Source organism: Sardina pilchardus, chromosome 12 (genome assembly GCF_963854185.1).
Source record: "Sardina pilchardus chromosome 12, fSarPil1.1, whole genome shotgun sequence".
Classification (NCBI taxonomy): domain Eukaryota; kingdom Metazoa; phylum Chordata; class Actinopteri; order Clupeiformes; family Clupeidae; genus Sardina; species Sardina pilchardus.
Genome location: NC_085005.1, coordinates 25,697,731 through 25,710,230, shown reverse-complemented (window position 1 = coordinate 25,710,230; position 12,500 = coordinate 25,697,731). Strand labels below are relative to the sequence as shown.

General features: G+C 47.3%; 2 protein-coding genes across 5 annotated transcripts in view; one reads left to right on the top strand and one right to left on the bottom strand.

Annotated features, from left to right (window-relative positions):
* The first annotated feature begins 3,321 nt into the window (after window positions 1-3,321).
* LOC134097729 (DNA-binding protein inhibitor ID-2-like) lies at window positions 3,322-4,981 on the top strand. Its single transcript, XM_062550670.1, has 3 exons — window positions 3,322-3,761; window positions 4,003-4,062; window positions 4,501-4,981. Exons 1-2 carry the CDS (start codon window positions 3,375-3,377, stop codon window positions 4,057-4,059), a joined length of 444 nt encoding a protein of 147 aa, XP_062406654.1. The 5' UTR covers window positions 3,322-3,374; the 3' UTR covers window positions 4,060-4,062; window positions 4,501-4,981.
* Window positions 4,982-5,450: 469 nt separating this feature from the next.
* Window positions 5,451-12,500, bottom strand: part of kidins220b (kinase D-interacting substrate 220b) — a 31,854-nt gene continuing 24,804 nt past the window's right edge. For 2 of the 4 annotated variants that reach the window (XM_062551627.1, XM_062551629.1), the window contains 5 exons: window positions 12,177-12,206; window positions 10,118-10,255; window positions 9,625-9,723; window positions 7,966-8,193; window positions 5,451-7,445 (listed from right to left, as the gene is read on the bottom strand). In XM_062551627.1, coding sequence (XP_062407611.1) covers window positions 6,192-7,445; window positions 7,966-8,193; window positions 9,625-9,723; window positions 10,118-10,255; window positions 12,177-12,206 — 1,749 coding nt within the window. In that variant the 3' untranslated portion in view covers window positions 5,451-6,191. The remainder of the gene's footprint in view (window positions 7,446-7,965; window positions 8,194-9,624; window positions 9,724-10,117; window positions 10,256-12,176; window positions 12,207-12,500) is intronic. The other 2 variants (XM_062551628.1, XM_062551630.1) reach the window with 1 other exon arrangement.

The following is a 12,500-nucleotide window of genomic DNA, read 5'->3' as shown; positions in this document are numbered from 1 at the left end:
TAGAGTTGATAATATGTCCTTGGAGAGTATGGACTGAGATACAAAAACAATAAGCTCTGCTAAACATTTTTATTCCATTCAAATGTATAGGCACTAAGCAGTGTGCATTCGTTTGACTGCCTTTCATAAGGGAGCAGCACATCCTTACCACACTACACAGACACATACGCTTCCTCCACCACAATGGAGCTTCACAGGCCCATGTTTTAACCTTCATTCCAGGAGAAAGGAGACCCCCCCCCCCCCCCCCCCCGCTCCCCCCCACCCCCCCCCTCTATCCCTCCCCATCCAGAGGCCTCCCTAGCAGGTGAGAGTGTAGCTGACAGTTTGCGCAGGTTGGCTGGAGGGGAGACAGCTGGGCAGGGCTCAGCCAGGTGAGTGCAGGCACACCAGGCATCGGTTACACACTCAAGGTCACGCATCGCCCGTCAGAGGTCGCCAGCAAAATCCTCTTATAGCGGCGTGATGTGCTAATACTGTACTCTTGTTAACTGTGATGGGGAGTGTGCTGCCGTGCAAGTGTGTGTGTGTGTGTGTGTGTGTGTTTGTGTTTGTGTGTGTGTGAGAGAGAAAGAGAGCGGGAGAGAGAGAAAGGGGCGGAAAAAGAAAGTAAAGGAAAGAAAAAGAAGGAAGGAAAAAGACTAGAAACAGAAAAAGATGGAGAAAGAGAATACAGAGAGGGAGAATATACTGAAAGAGAGACTACTAAACTATTCATTTATTGCTTTAGTGGAATGAGTCAGATATTCGAATGCTGTCCTGGGATTAGTTAAGCGTGTGTGGCTGAAAAATGATACACGCTTGGACAATATTCACATGGTTTGCCAACAAAACTGTGGCACCCTGCCGAATGGCCCAGGAGTTTCTACTCCTTCCTTCTGGAGCACACACACACACACACACACACACACACTGTAGGACTAAAGTGGATCTTTGATGATTTTATGTCTTTATGTCTTTGATGATTTTATGCAATGGACAAAACTCTAAACCTGAATCCTGAACCCTGTCTTCAAGTCAATGCTGAGAGTTCTGTGGAACGTGGAGGCTGTTTCTTATCATCAGTCCCTGCTCTCAATGCCAACATGGGTACCAGGGAGTGGTACGATGGGAGTTACCATAGCGACCAGGCCTCTGTGCAAGAGACGTCAGCCTTTGGGTATTCAAGGAATGGAAGAGACGACTAGGTTGCCCAATACAGGCCATCGCGGTCAAGGCTGCTTAAACTACTGCTTGACTATTGTGGCAAAAGATTTCGGAATTCAATTCGCACAATGCTTAGAGAACGGAGGCTGAAACATATTTGCCTTTGGATCAAAATGTGGAGACTGCCTGATGATCTCTGGTACAGTTAGTTGTAAAGCTCTCTGTTATTTCCACTACCTCCAAAACACTGGCCGTTAGATTTGATGTTTAATAAAGTGTTTAATAAAACGATAACACACACCCATTCATAAATGTACACCTGCAAGCACCAAAATAGTGGCACCCATCCCCCACTGCACATGCAGAAGCACACACTTCGAACAGAATCATTCATCCCCCACTTACCACTACGGTCCTACACACAGAAGTGACCACCACATACACACACACATACATAGTGGATGGCACAGGCCCATCCATGTGGTAGCACTAAAGAAAAATGGCTGTTCGACTAACACACCCCGACTCCACCCCCCAGAGTGCCAAGTCACTGGCTGTTGGCACGACGACAGCAGAGTTTCTCGGTAGAGAGAACTCCCTCTGTGCTCCTGTTTCTTGGTGCCCTGCAGTAGCGGACTGGAGCGAACGCTCGGCTGATACCCGACTCCCTGTGACCGGCTCTGGGCACTCCTGGACACCCCCCCCCCACCCCCTCCCCCAGGTGGGTAACCGCACCACTACTCACCTGTTTGGAAGATGCATTTTAAAATCCATGTCTGCTTTCGAGGTCTGGCATCTTATCAGACACACATAAACAAACACACATACAGTAGGTGTGCAAGCACGCATGAACCCTGTGCACACATTCAAGCTAATTCATTCAGTTGCTACAAATGTGTAACTTTTCAAGTGCACTTTACTGCTTGGTGGCAACTTGAAGTGGGGAGCAAATAAGTTTTCTGACGTTGGTTCAGTCTCTCTATCCATCACTGATTGGCTGTAGCCAAGGCAGGTATAGGCTGTTTTCCAAACATAGACGCTTCTTGATAACTCTGTCTAGGCCTGCTTGACAGTGCGTGTACAGTAGCTTATGTGCATTGTTTGTCACTGCTCATTTGCACAGTTTTTGATAGCTCATGCTAATAGCTCACCAGGCACTTTTGACAGAACCCAGCATTAAAGTCATTACAGGAGACGCTAAGCAGTGCAGAGAAAACGAGCCGTGATAAATGCAATTTCCAGCCGAGAAACGCACCCAATGATACGCACGCTGCCCTGTGACTAGCCTACTGTGGAGAAGTGCTCGCGGCCGTCCGAGCGGCGCCGGAAGGCTCCGGGGGTTACTGTGAATGGGTGACGTCATGAGCCTGGCGCCAGAGAGGCGGCAGAACCGGGGGCTTGCGGTGCGCGCTTACAGCAGGGTTGCCTGCGCGCTCGGAAAGGGTGCCAAGTCAACACCGAAGCCGGGCACAGTGGAGCAGTGTCCTGCAAATTGCGCACAGATGCAGACTGTTTTTTATTTAGCGTACAGATGCATTCGCAGAATTATCAAATTACACAAAGTATGCACAATTCTCACTCTTATCCACGGCCAACGTATTTAAATCTAACCACAGTTTAGATAATGCTCAATGCAAATTACATGCTTCTCACATGGCAGCATGTTATCAGCGTAAGTACAACGGTTGAAAATAGAGTTTGACTAGAATAATGATGCACTGGCGAGTTGGATGCATTTAAGCATCATGTCTATACATATTATGTTCAGAGGCCTTGAGGTATTTTTTCAACATGAACTGTGTCAGAGAAGAGCACAATGATTTATGGAAATTGTAAACCTTAAATTACCTCCGTGGATTCGCAGGCTTTAGTCTACTGTGCGTAACATCACAACAAAACAAAAGCGAAAACAGGGACGCGAAGCCTGGCTTGGCGAGAATAACCCTCATTCCCTCACATCTGTGTGTGCCCACACTACCACGCCGCTGGACCAAAAATGCGGAAGGTGTGAGTGGGAGAGGCTCAGCCTTTAAACCAATGATCACCTGCGTAGAGGAAGATTGACAACACGGTGGCAGCCAATCCAGACGCGCATCTCATCTGCGCATCAAACCCTATTCTGTTGCTATATAAACGCAGCGTAACGTAGTTACATTAGAATTATTTGTTGCGGGAGACAACAACCCCACTGCGACACAGCACATCGATCAGTCCACTGATTAGACATTATGAAGGCGATAAGCCCAGTGACGTCTTTGAGGAAGTCTACCACCACCGCTACCACCACCACTCGTTTATCGGATCACAGCGCCGCAATCTCTCGGAACAAGACCACCGTGGATGATGCCCTCAGCTTGCTCTACAACATGAACGACTGCTACAGCAAGCTGAAGGAGCTGGTTCCCAGTCTGCCTCAGAACAGGAGCGTCAGTAAGATGGAGATCCTTCAGCATGTCATTGACTACATCTTGGATCTTCAGATCGCGCTGGACTCCAGCTCAGCGCTGGTGAGCCGACAGCAGAAGCCGCAGCAGCACCATCAGAGGCAGGAGATGCCGATTTTCAGTAGCCCGATAACCACAATTAATACTGAAGTCAGCATCATCTCAATACAGGTAAACACATCTTTATTCAATTTAACCGAAATGTATCTAAATGACTAACATTGGTCTACTATAGACTCTCCATCGTGTATGTTTTTGCGCACGCAGCCTTTGCCTTTAAGAACATTAGTTTTTTGTTTAATGGCTAGTATACAACACGTTTGAATAGTTCACATATTTTTAGTGGGTACATTTTTGAGAGGGTTGTTCATGGAAATGTTTAATCATAACAGGATTTTTGTTTTGTCCCCAGTCCAAGGAACTTTCCACAGAAGTTACCACCGATGAGAGTCGAGCGCTCTTTCGCTGACGGGTAGGTTAATTTATTAAAATGTGTTCCCAAAATATATGTAGGCCTACATAATCTTGCTGGCAAAACCAGTATTAGGACGCTGTAAGTTAATATTCTCCTGCTCAAGATCATTGGGCAAGCTACGATGACATGAGCTTTAACGGATTTCTATTTAGCCATGCAGTTGTGATCAGAACCAAATTGTGTGAATTCAGAATTTGTAGACAACATTGGCGCCAGTTTATTAAAACACAGCGCTTTCTCACCTTGTACATACGAGATAGTCGAAATTGTGGCGTTCATCTGGTGCTTCGGGATCACCCACTATCTCATTGTTTGATTTGATGTTTAGAAAAAGAGGAGATATAACTGTGGCTTCTCTCTGGCGCCACTGTGTCCGACCGGATCTTTCTTCTCTCCCTCTCTAAACACGCCTCTTTTTTTCTGGATCTTTTGCAGGTGCGAGGGTTAGACGAAGAAAACAGGACCTATTTCTGTTTTTCTTTGACCGCTTCCTTCGTCGTATGCCTGGAATTCGTCTGAGCTGACAAGGATTTCCTCAAGACCGGCGATAAAGACATTCTATGTGGTGTATGGTATTTATCTACGGACCTGATATTCTTTCTTCCAACGGAAGATCTCGTTTTACACTCAACAGAGGCAGATGACTCGACACGGAGAACAGAAAAAACACGAGCGTGTAAAATAAGCTCTCGCCTTTTTTGTTAAGACAGAGCTGAAGAGTCCATGAATATACTAAATTATCTCCATATCTCTCTATAACCATGACGAGCAGAAACATTAACCATAAACAGACCCTGAACATGTTCACAGATTGTTGTCATTGGGATAAAAACATGGTGTTTATTACGTTGCAAATTTTTAGAATGAATATTGTAAATGGCACTTTTATACTAAATAAATTAAATATTAGAGGTTACCTTGTGTTTTTAATCAGACTATTCACTATTGCAGGAAAAATAATAAGGATTGTTGTTGAACTACGCGTAGCCCCCAGATTTATATATTCTAGACACAGAAACAACTGGCAGCGTAATTACATTGTAACGGGATTACACTGTATCCGTTCCAGCGGTGTGACACGGATTGGGACCAACACTGCCGCCCACCTGTACCTTAGCGGCAGGGCAGGAATCCCGTGCGAGTTGTGTATTGGCCAACATTGGTACTGCTACGATGTACACCGTTTCTATATGACTGCAACAATTGCACATTACGAATTATGCACATCATTGAAAGAGCTTTCATTACTCTTACCGTTAATTATTTAGTGTCAACGCTCACCTGGTTCTTTTTACGTAGTCTTACATTTCAGTCTTGTATCAAGCACTTAGAAAAGTAAAAAATATATATAAGACAAGATGCGTATTACACTTAAAGGCCATTTATTTTGACAAGCACAACTTCAAAACGGCACATTTCATATTGAACGAAATTTAACACTGATTTTGAATGCACATAACTAACAACCATCCACCAGTGCATGCATTGTCCTATGTGTACCCTAAAGGCCATACTATAAATAACACATACATGCAAGCTTCAGGACGAACAACAGCATGCAACACTACACCTGAGGAGTTACTGGTCTGTCTGACAGGGGTTCTTCAAGAACAATTTCTAATACTTCACAACAAAAACATGAACACTGTAGCTTATGACTTCAATGTGTCTCAGTAGTGCTGGCCAATAGTGACATTTGAACACAGCCAGGTGGTTCCAAGACGCGCTACAAAGCACTGTTCTAATAGTTGACCTCTACCACACACAAAACAACGACTACTATCAGTCACAATTGCCATGCATCACTTGGGATTCCCAGAGCAAACTTGTCTGAGTTAATACTGGTACAGTACACAGAGCAGCGGCACTGCGACATATAAGAGTGGTGCTTTCACTTCAGCTTGTGTGATTATTAGTGGAAGCAGCCATCACATAAATAACAGTGTTGAACCACAAACTAGCTATGCAGACCGTGTTCTACCTAGACTACTACCGCACGGGGGACAGGAAGTTCCTATGACTACACATCTATCATGCACAACGGAACGAACGACAGATTGGTGGGTGGTTGGGGGGGGGGGGGGGGGGGGGGGGGGGTGTTGTCTGACACGAGGAGGGTCCCCCGCTCACAGGATGCTCTCGCGCTCCTCTCCGAACGTGACCGTGTCGGAGGAGACGGTGGTGATCTCGGGCGGGTCGCCCGGGTTGAGCCCGCGCTTCAGGTGCACCACGCGCACGTTCTCGTTCTGCAGGCCCCCGGTGCCGCCGCTCGTGGTTCCGGAGCTGGTGGTTCCGCCCGGCGGCTTGATGATGACGGCATCGCCCCCGGTGGTGGTGGTGGTGGGCGCGTTCTCGCCGGCGCGTTGGGCCACCTGCCGGGCGTTGGTGTTGTTGTTGAGGGTGGTGCTGCTGGGCGTGCGGTTGAGGTTGTAGTTGCGCGAGCTGGGCCAGCTCTCCTCGGGGCTGCTGGCCAGCAGGCTGCACTGGTCCTCCGAGCAGATGGACATGCGCACCACGGCTGGGTCGTGCAGGCCGCTCAGGCTGGCGGGAATGCCGCCGCCGCCTCCTCCTCCTCTGCCGCTGGCGGTGGCCGCCGGCTTGCCGTCCTCGTCCAGCTCGATGAGGTTGGCGCGCTCCAGCTGCGACAGGTCGGCCTCCTCGTCCTGCAGCGAGTGGTTGGGCGAGCTCTCGCTGGAGCGCACGCCCGAGTCCGACGAGTCCTTCTTGTCCAGCATGCTGTCGGACAGGTAGTCCTTGGCCTTGGGGTCGCCGGACGCCGCCGACACCGAGAGCCTGGCGGCTCCCCCCGCGCCGGGCTTGGGCACCGGGCCCTGGTCGGACTCCTCGGACTCCTCGTCGTCGCTGGTCAGCTTCTGGTAGCGCAGGCCTCCTCCGCCGCCCACCGCGCCGGCCTTCATCTTGAGGTCGGCGGCGCCCTGGAACAGGCCGCTCCTCTCCGCCGAGCTCTTGCGGCCCAGCAGGCTCCGGGACGAGCCCGGGTCCAGCTTCTCGTCCTCCTCCGTGATGGGGTCCAGCGTGGCGGCGTCGGCGGCGTTGAAGTCGGTGGCGTCCGCCGACCCCTTGCTTCCTCCTCCTCCTCCTCCTCCTCCTCCTCCTCCTCCGCCGCCGCTGCCCCCCCGCTTGGCCACCTTGTCCTTGAGCTTGTCCTCGCCGGAGCCGGAGCCGGCGAACTGGCTGGGGTGGGGCGGCGCTGTCTTCTCGGCCCCCATGTTGGCGCTCTCGATCTGGGCCATGGAGGCGATGTACTCCTGGTAGGCGTTGCGGTACTCGGCCTGCTGCTTGTCCGTCAGCTTGCAGATGTCGTTGGAGGACTCCTGGGAGTTGAGGCTAGACATGCTCGGGGTGCGGTGGGTGGTGGCCTACAGGGGAGAAGAGAGAAGAAAGTGAGAAAGAGAGAGAGAGAGAGAGAGAGGGAGAGAGAGGGAGAGGGAAAGAGAGAAAAAGTTTGAGAAGTTAAGGAAAAAGAAAGGAGGAGAGAAACGTAGAAGTGATGAGAAAAATAACCAGAAAGGAGAAGAAGAAAAGGCCGAAAGGCCAAAGGGATGGAAATAAGAGCAAACACCAGAGAGATGATCATGGGAGAGCAGTCAAGTTTACTACCTTGACCTCCATCATTAACTCTGATTAAGTGAGTGCTTGTTTGTGGAGAACTACCTCATCAGGCTGTTTATGATTGTTTGCAAACGTCACACATGTATCCATTCTTATTCATATATGTATATTATTTGATTTAAATGATTAAAAACATGAAGATTTGAATGGATGGAGTGGTGGTGGAGCCTTTTAATACTAACAATGTGTTGCTTAAAAAAATAGCTATATTGATTTTTTTTAATCAAATTTTTCAGTAGAATTTTTGTGATAGCAGGAAGCACTCACGGTCCACGGCGGGATGGGCTGGCGTGGCGGCTCCTCCAGGCCCACGTTGCTGAGCTCCTCGAAGCTCAGGTTGAAGCTGTACATGTCGTTGTGTGCGGCCCCCCCTCCGGCGAGTGGGGGTGCGGGGGCGCGCCGGGCCATGGGGTCGGGGGGCCCCACCATGCTGCCCTGCTCGCTGCACGCCTCCTCCTGCAGCACCTGGCTCTCCACGTGCCGCAGCTCCATCACCTGGGCGCCAGGTGCAAGCACAGCAGTGGTCAGTCACCAACAACACACACACAACCCGCTTATATGTGCTCTTAAAATGCACCTTAGGTGATCACGACACATCACCTCACAAGTGGTCAGTTCTAAATACAAGTGTAAATAAACTCAAGGAAACAACCATCAGGGAGACCAGGCTTACATTATATTTTTGGTTATGTAAGGATCTAAATTCCCAGGCTGATGACATTCCTTTCAATCACATATGGACTCTTGATTAGCTACTAAGTGTGGGCCTATTGTGGACCTCCTGTCACATGTTTGTCCAAAGTCCTCAGAAGTCAACTTGGACCAGGAAATGTAACCAAATGTATTGTCATGTCTTGATTGATTTACTCAAGTGGTTTCACTACAACAATGGTCTCAGTTTCACCTACAGTACTCATCATGTGATCTCCATTCATGTAACCTATATCACTGTCTGAACCAATCACAAACTTTGTAGCCTATATAAGGGTAGACAAAACATCATTCATGGAGTTATTCTGTTGTCAGATCTCCCACACTGTAGGTGTGTAGTCTTCAATCCTCTGAGCTGGTAATGTATTTTCATTCTCTGACTGTTTTGCACGATAGCCTAAGTAATTCCTTTAACCTGTTGAAGTAACTTTCACACTATGCATTTAGATGTACTCCTGTAATGTGTTGGATGAATAACTTGAACCTGTCCAATAAATTGTTAAACTCTGACCCGCATGGCTTTCGCACTCATAGTATGAATTGACGTTCATATTGCAATATTTTGGGCGTCTGCCCACCATGTGTAGTAATAGTACTTTGTAACAGAAACTTTTCCATATTTAGCGAGGTTAGAAATGATTAGGTTAACAGGGGTTCTATAATCCATTGATATTTTCAACAGTGCGCGGATGCTTCACGAATTTCCTTCGACCACTCTCTGTTCCCTCATTGGTTCAGAAAAGTGACGTCTTACAGTTACATGTAGATTTTGTAGTGTAAACTGCAAACAAAAATTTACATTTTGTAAACAAAAATGTAAATAATCCCCAATGATATTGTTCTTCATGTTTCTATCATTATAATGTGGTGTGGAGAGATCATTTATACCGTTATTTTTACCATTTTACTTGTTACTGATATAAACCCCCACCCGTATATCTTAAATTTGAACATGTAGGATCAGTGGTCCGTTGCCTAAATGGCAAAAGGCAACAAGAGACCATGGACAATCGATGAAGTTCAGCAACCTGTAGCAACTACAGCACATACTGTAACAAGTGAATTAACCATTGGCTACACAAAACGTTCCATTTTGCTAAAACGAGCATTTGGTTTTTGGGTTTGGGTTAAGGTTCAAGTTCAGCACAAGGATGAGCATTTGGACTGGGGTTAAGGTTCAAGTTCAGGGGTCAGAGGTCGGAATGTCAAGCTCACCATTCCTCTGAAGAGCTGCCAGTCGCCGAAGTTCATGTTCATCTCCTTCTTCAGCTCGTCCAGGTTGCACTGAGACAGCACTCTGCCGTTGACGTTGGCCTGGACAGAGGGAGGACAGAGCGGTTAACGCACGTTTCCCCTTTCATGTCTAACTTTAGCAGTGGCTACTCAAATCAAATCTAATCTAATCCAAGTCAATAACATTTTATTTGTCATACAATTATACAAAGTACAATGTGTACAAGTCTTCAGACGTCAACTGTGCAGTGTGCATTCATGTCACAAACTAGATCACAGAGGAAATAAATATTAGATAATAATTGTTATTTTCTGTAACAATGTGTACTAACATAGTGTTCTCCTTCAATCACTCTGTGCCTCAACAACTTCAATCACTCACTCAGGCACACACACACACACACACACACACACAGGTCACTTTGATAGACGCACACACACACACACACAGGCACACACACACACACTGACGTACCTTCTTGACGGTGGCAGTATACTGGACCAGCATGCTCTGGTCCATCCCCTCCATGACTTTGATGCGCTCACACACAGCGTCTGTGTTCATGGAGCTCAGCAAAATGCCTGGTGTTCCCGACACAACCGAGGCTGAGCCCTGATAAAACAAACACACACACGATCAAACCAAGCACTTGCAATGTATGGATGTATCCCTCCCCATGCGTTTATGATCCTCAGATCTACAGTCCATCTAAAACCTAACTAACTAGTATGGTGAAGATCAAATGGTTTGTCCCCATTTCAAAATTACCTTATATGACAAAAGAGAAGATGGATTAATTGAACATCGTGGGGAAAAGTAGAGAGAAAACAGCAGTCATGTAAGAGAGGTGTTAGTCAGCTAAGGTTACAGGTCTAGATGTTTTCCTGCATAGTAAACACACGTTCTCCTGAACACACTCCTGTTCTTATGCTCTTAGAAAAACGTTCAGGCAACATCTTGTCCATAACGGCCAACAGACACAATGAGAAATTAACAGTGTACCACCAACACTCCACGTGGAAAAGGGATCGGTTGCTAGGTAGGTTTCATAAAGTAACACGCTCTCCATGGACACAAACGGTCATGTTCGGGTCAACGGTCATTTAATTCACGATTAACAAATAGAATCAGCATCAAAGACCCAGACATCAAGGCTAGATTTTGTCATTTAGATGCTTGATCTTATGCGATCATAGGTGAAAGACAGACATTTAAAAAGTGAAAAGACATTTAAAACACTATTGAGTCGTCCTGTACACATACACAGTGAAAGTTTCTGATTGTGTCTGTTTTTATGACAAGACGAAACCCATGCAGTTTGTTCTCTTCACCAGGGAATAAGTCAAAACCTTGACCTAAATGGACTTCAAGGGAAGCCTCTCCTTCGAAAAATGGAGATTGATCTGTCTAGGTATTGACTGATTCCCATGTTACACTTTGTAACCCAGCCTGATCATTCTACCTGGTCTGTGTTAATGACAAACCACACTCGTTTTAGTCACTACAGCAGCTATGCAAAGATATCTCAGGCAGCCGGCTGTGATCTTCTCACTGCAGCGACTGCAGAGGTGGCCGGGCATCCTCCTGGAGATCAGCCTTACGGCCGCTTCACTATAGTCCTAACAGGGCAGTTAAGGATGCAGGCGGGGGGCAGGAAGGCAGATCTCTGGAGGCAAATTCACACAGCAGCAGCAGCAGCAGCATGTGGAAGAAACCCAAAACACAAAAGGCAGCGATATCTCTTTTGGGGGAAGAAGCATCTCCCTCCCTGGGTAACTCCCTTAGGGAGGGGGAGGGGGGGGGGTCATTTCAATGGCCAGTGAGCAGCTCGCGTCATTGAAACAGACAGCTCCGCAGGGTGGACAAAAGAAGAGCAGGGACAGGGTGGTGTTCTACGTTCTACGTTCTACGTTCTACAGGAGGTGGGAGATATATAATCTTTGATGAGAAAAGGGAGGAAACTCATATTTGGAGATAGTTTGTTGGGGAAGGAGGAGATGATGCTACAGTGCTAACGCTGTGCGCTACAGCTCATGAAAACACTGACAACAGAGCAGTACTGGCTTCACTGCCAGGACGAAAATACTCCTTAAAAATACAGCATATAGATCTATTATGAATAGTAACATACATGGAAAATTTATCCTACAATACACCATTTCACATAAAATGTATGTAAGTATGCGCAAATATACTTTTACAAGAATTGTAAATGTACATAATGTTTGTCTTGTAATTGTGTTTAGCACTATCTAACTAACTAGCCTACTCTGTACAGTGAAGATTGGACTCTTTTATCGGATTCGCCTTGAATCAACTTCCTCCTTCCCCACAGATGTTCAGGAACTACATTTCCCATGAGGCATGCAGAAAGTGTGAGGTAGGGGTTCAGAGGCAGCTCTTCAGAGGAGGTGGAGGGTTTTGGGAAGTCAGAGTGGGTTGGGGGGGGGGGGGGGGGGGTTAGTGTTTGGGAGAGCAGCGGCGATGCAGGCAGAGCAGAGCGTAAAAGCTTGAGGCCAAAGAGAGCCAGTACCTGCTTCCTTTTCAAAGACGATACCTTATACTGCCCAGAGACACAGAGAGAGGGATAGGGAAGAAGAGAGAAAGAGAGAGAGAAAGAGAGAGAGGAAGAAGGAAGAAAGTGTGGAGACAGTGAGGGAACATACACCCGTCTTTGGTCATAGCATAGGGAGAGAAAACAGCAAGACACCCTGCAGGAATATCACAGTCAGTAGTGAGAGAGACACAGAGCAGCACACTGGGGACTGAGGTAGACGCTTGTGAAGGAGGTAGCCCAGAAACAGCTGGATATTGTGCTATACACGTGTAGATGTGTTTGTGTGTGTGTGTGTGTGTG

Bases quoted from the DNA above. Each gene is read 5' to 3' on its own strand.
- LOC134097729 (XM_062550670.1), top strand. From the start codon at position 3,375: ATGAAGGCGATAAGCCCAGTGACGTCTTTGAGGAAGTCTACCACCACC. The intron at 3,762-4,002 runs GTAAACACATCT...TTTTGTCCCCAG, and splicing joins TCAGCATCATCTCAATACAG to TCCAAGGAACTTTCCACAGA.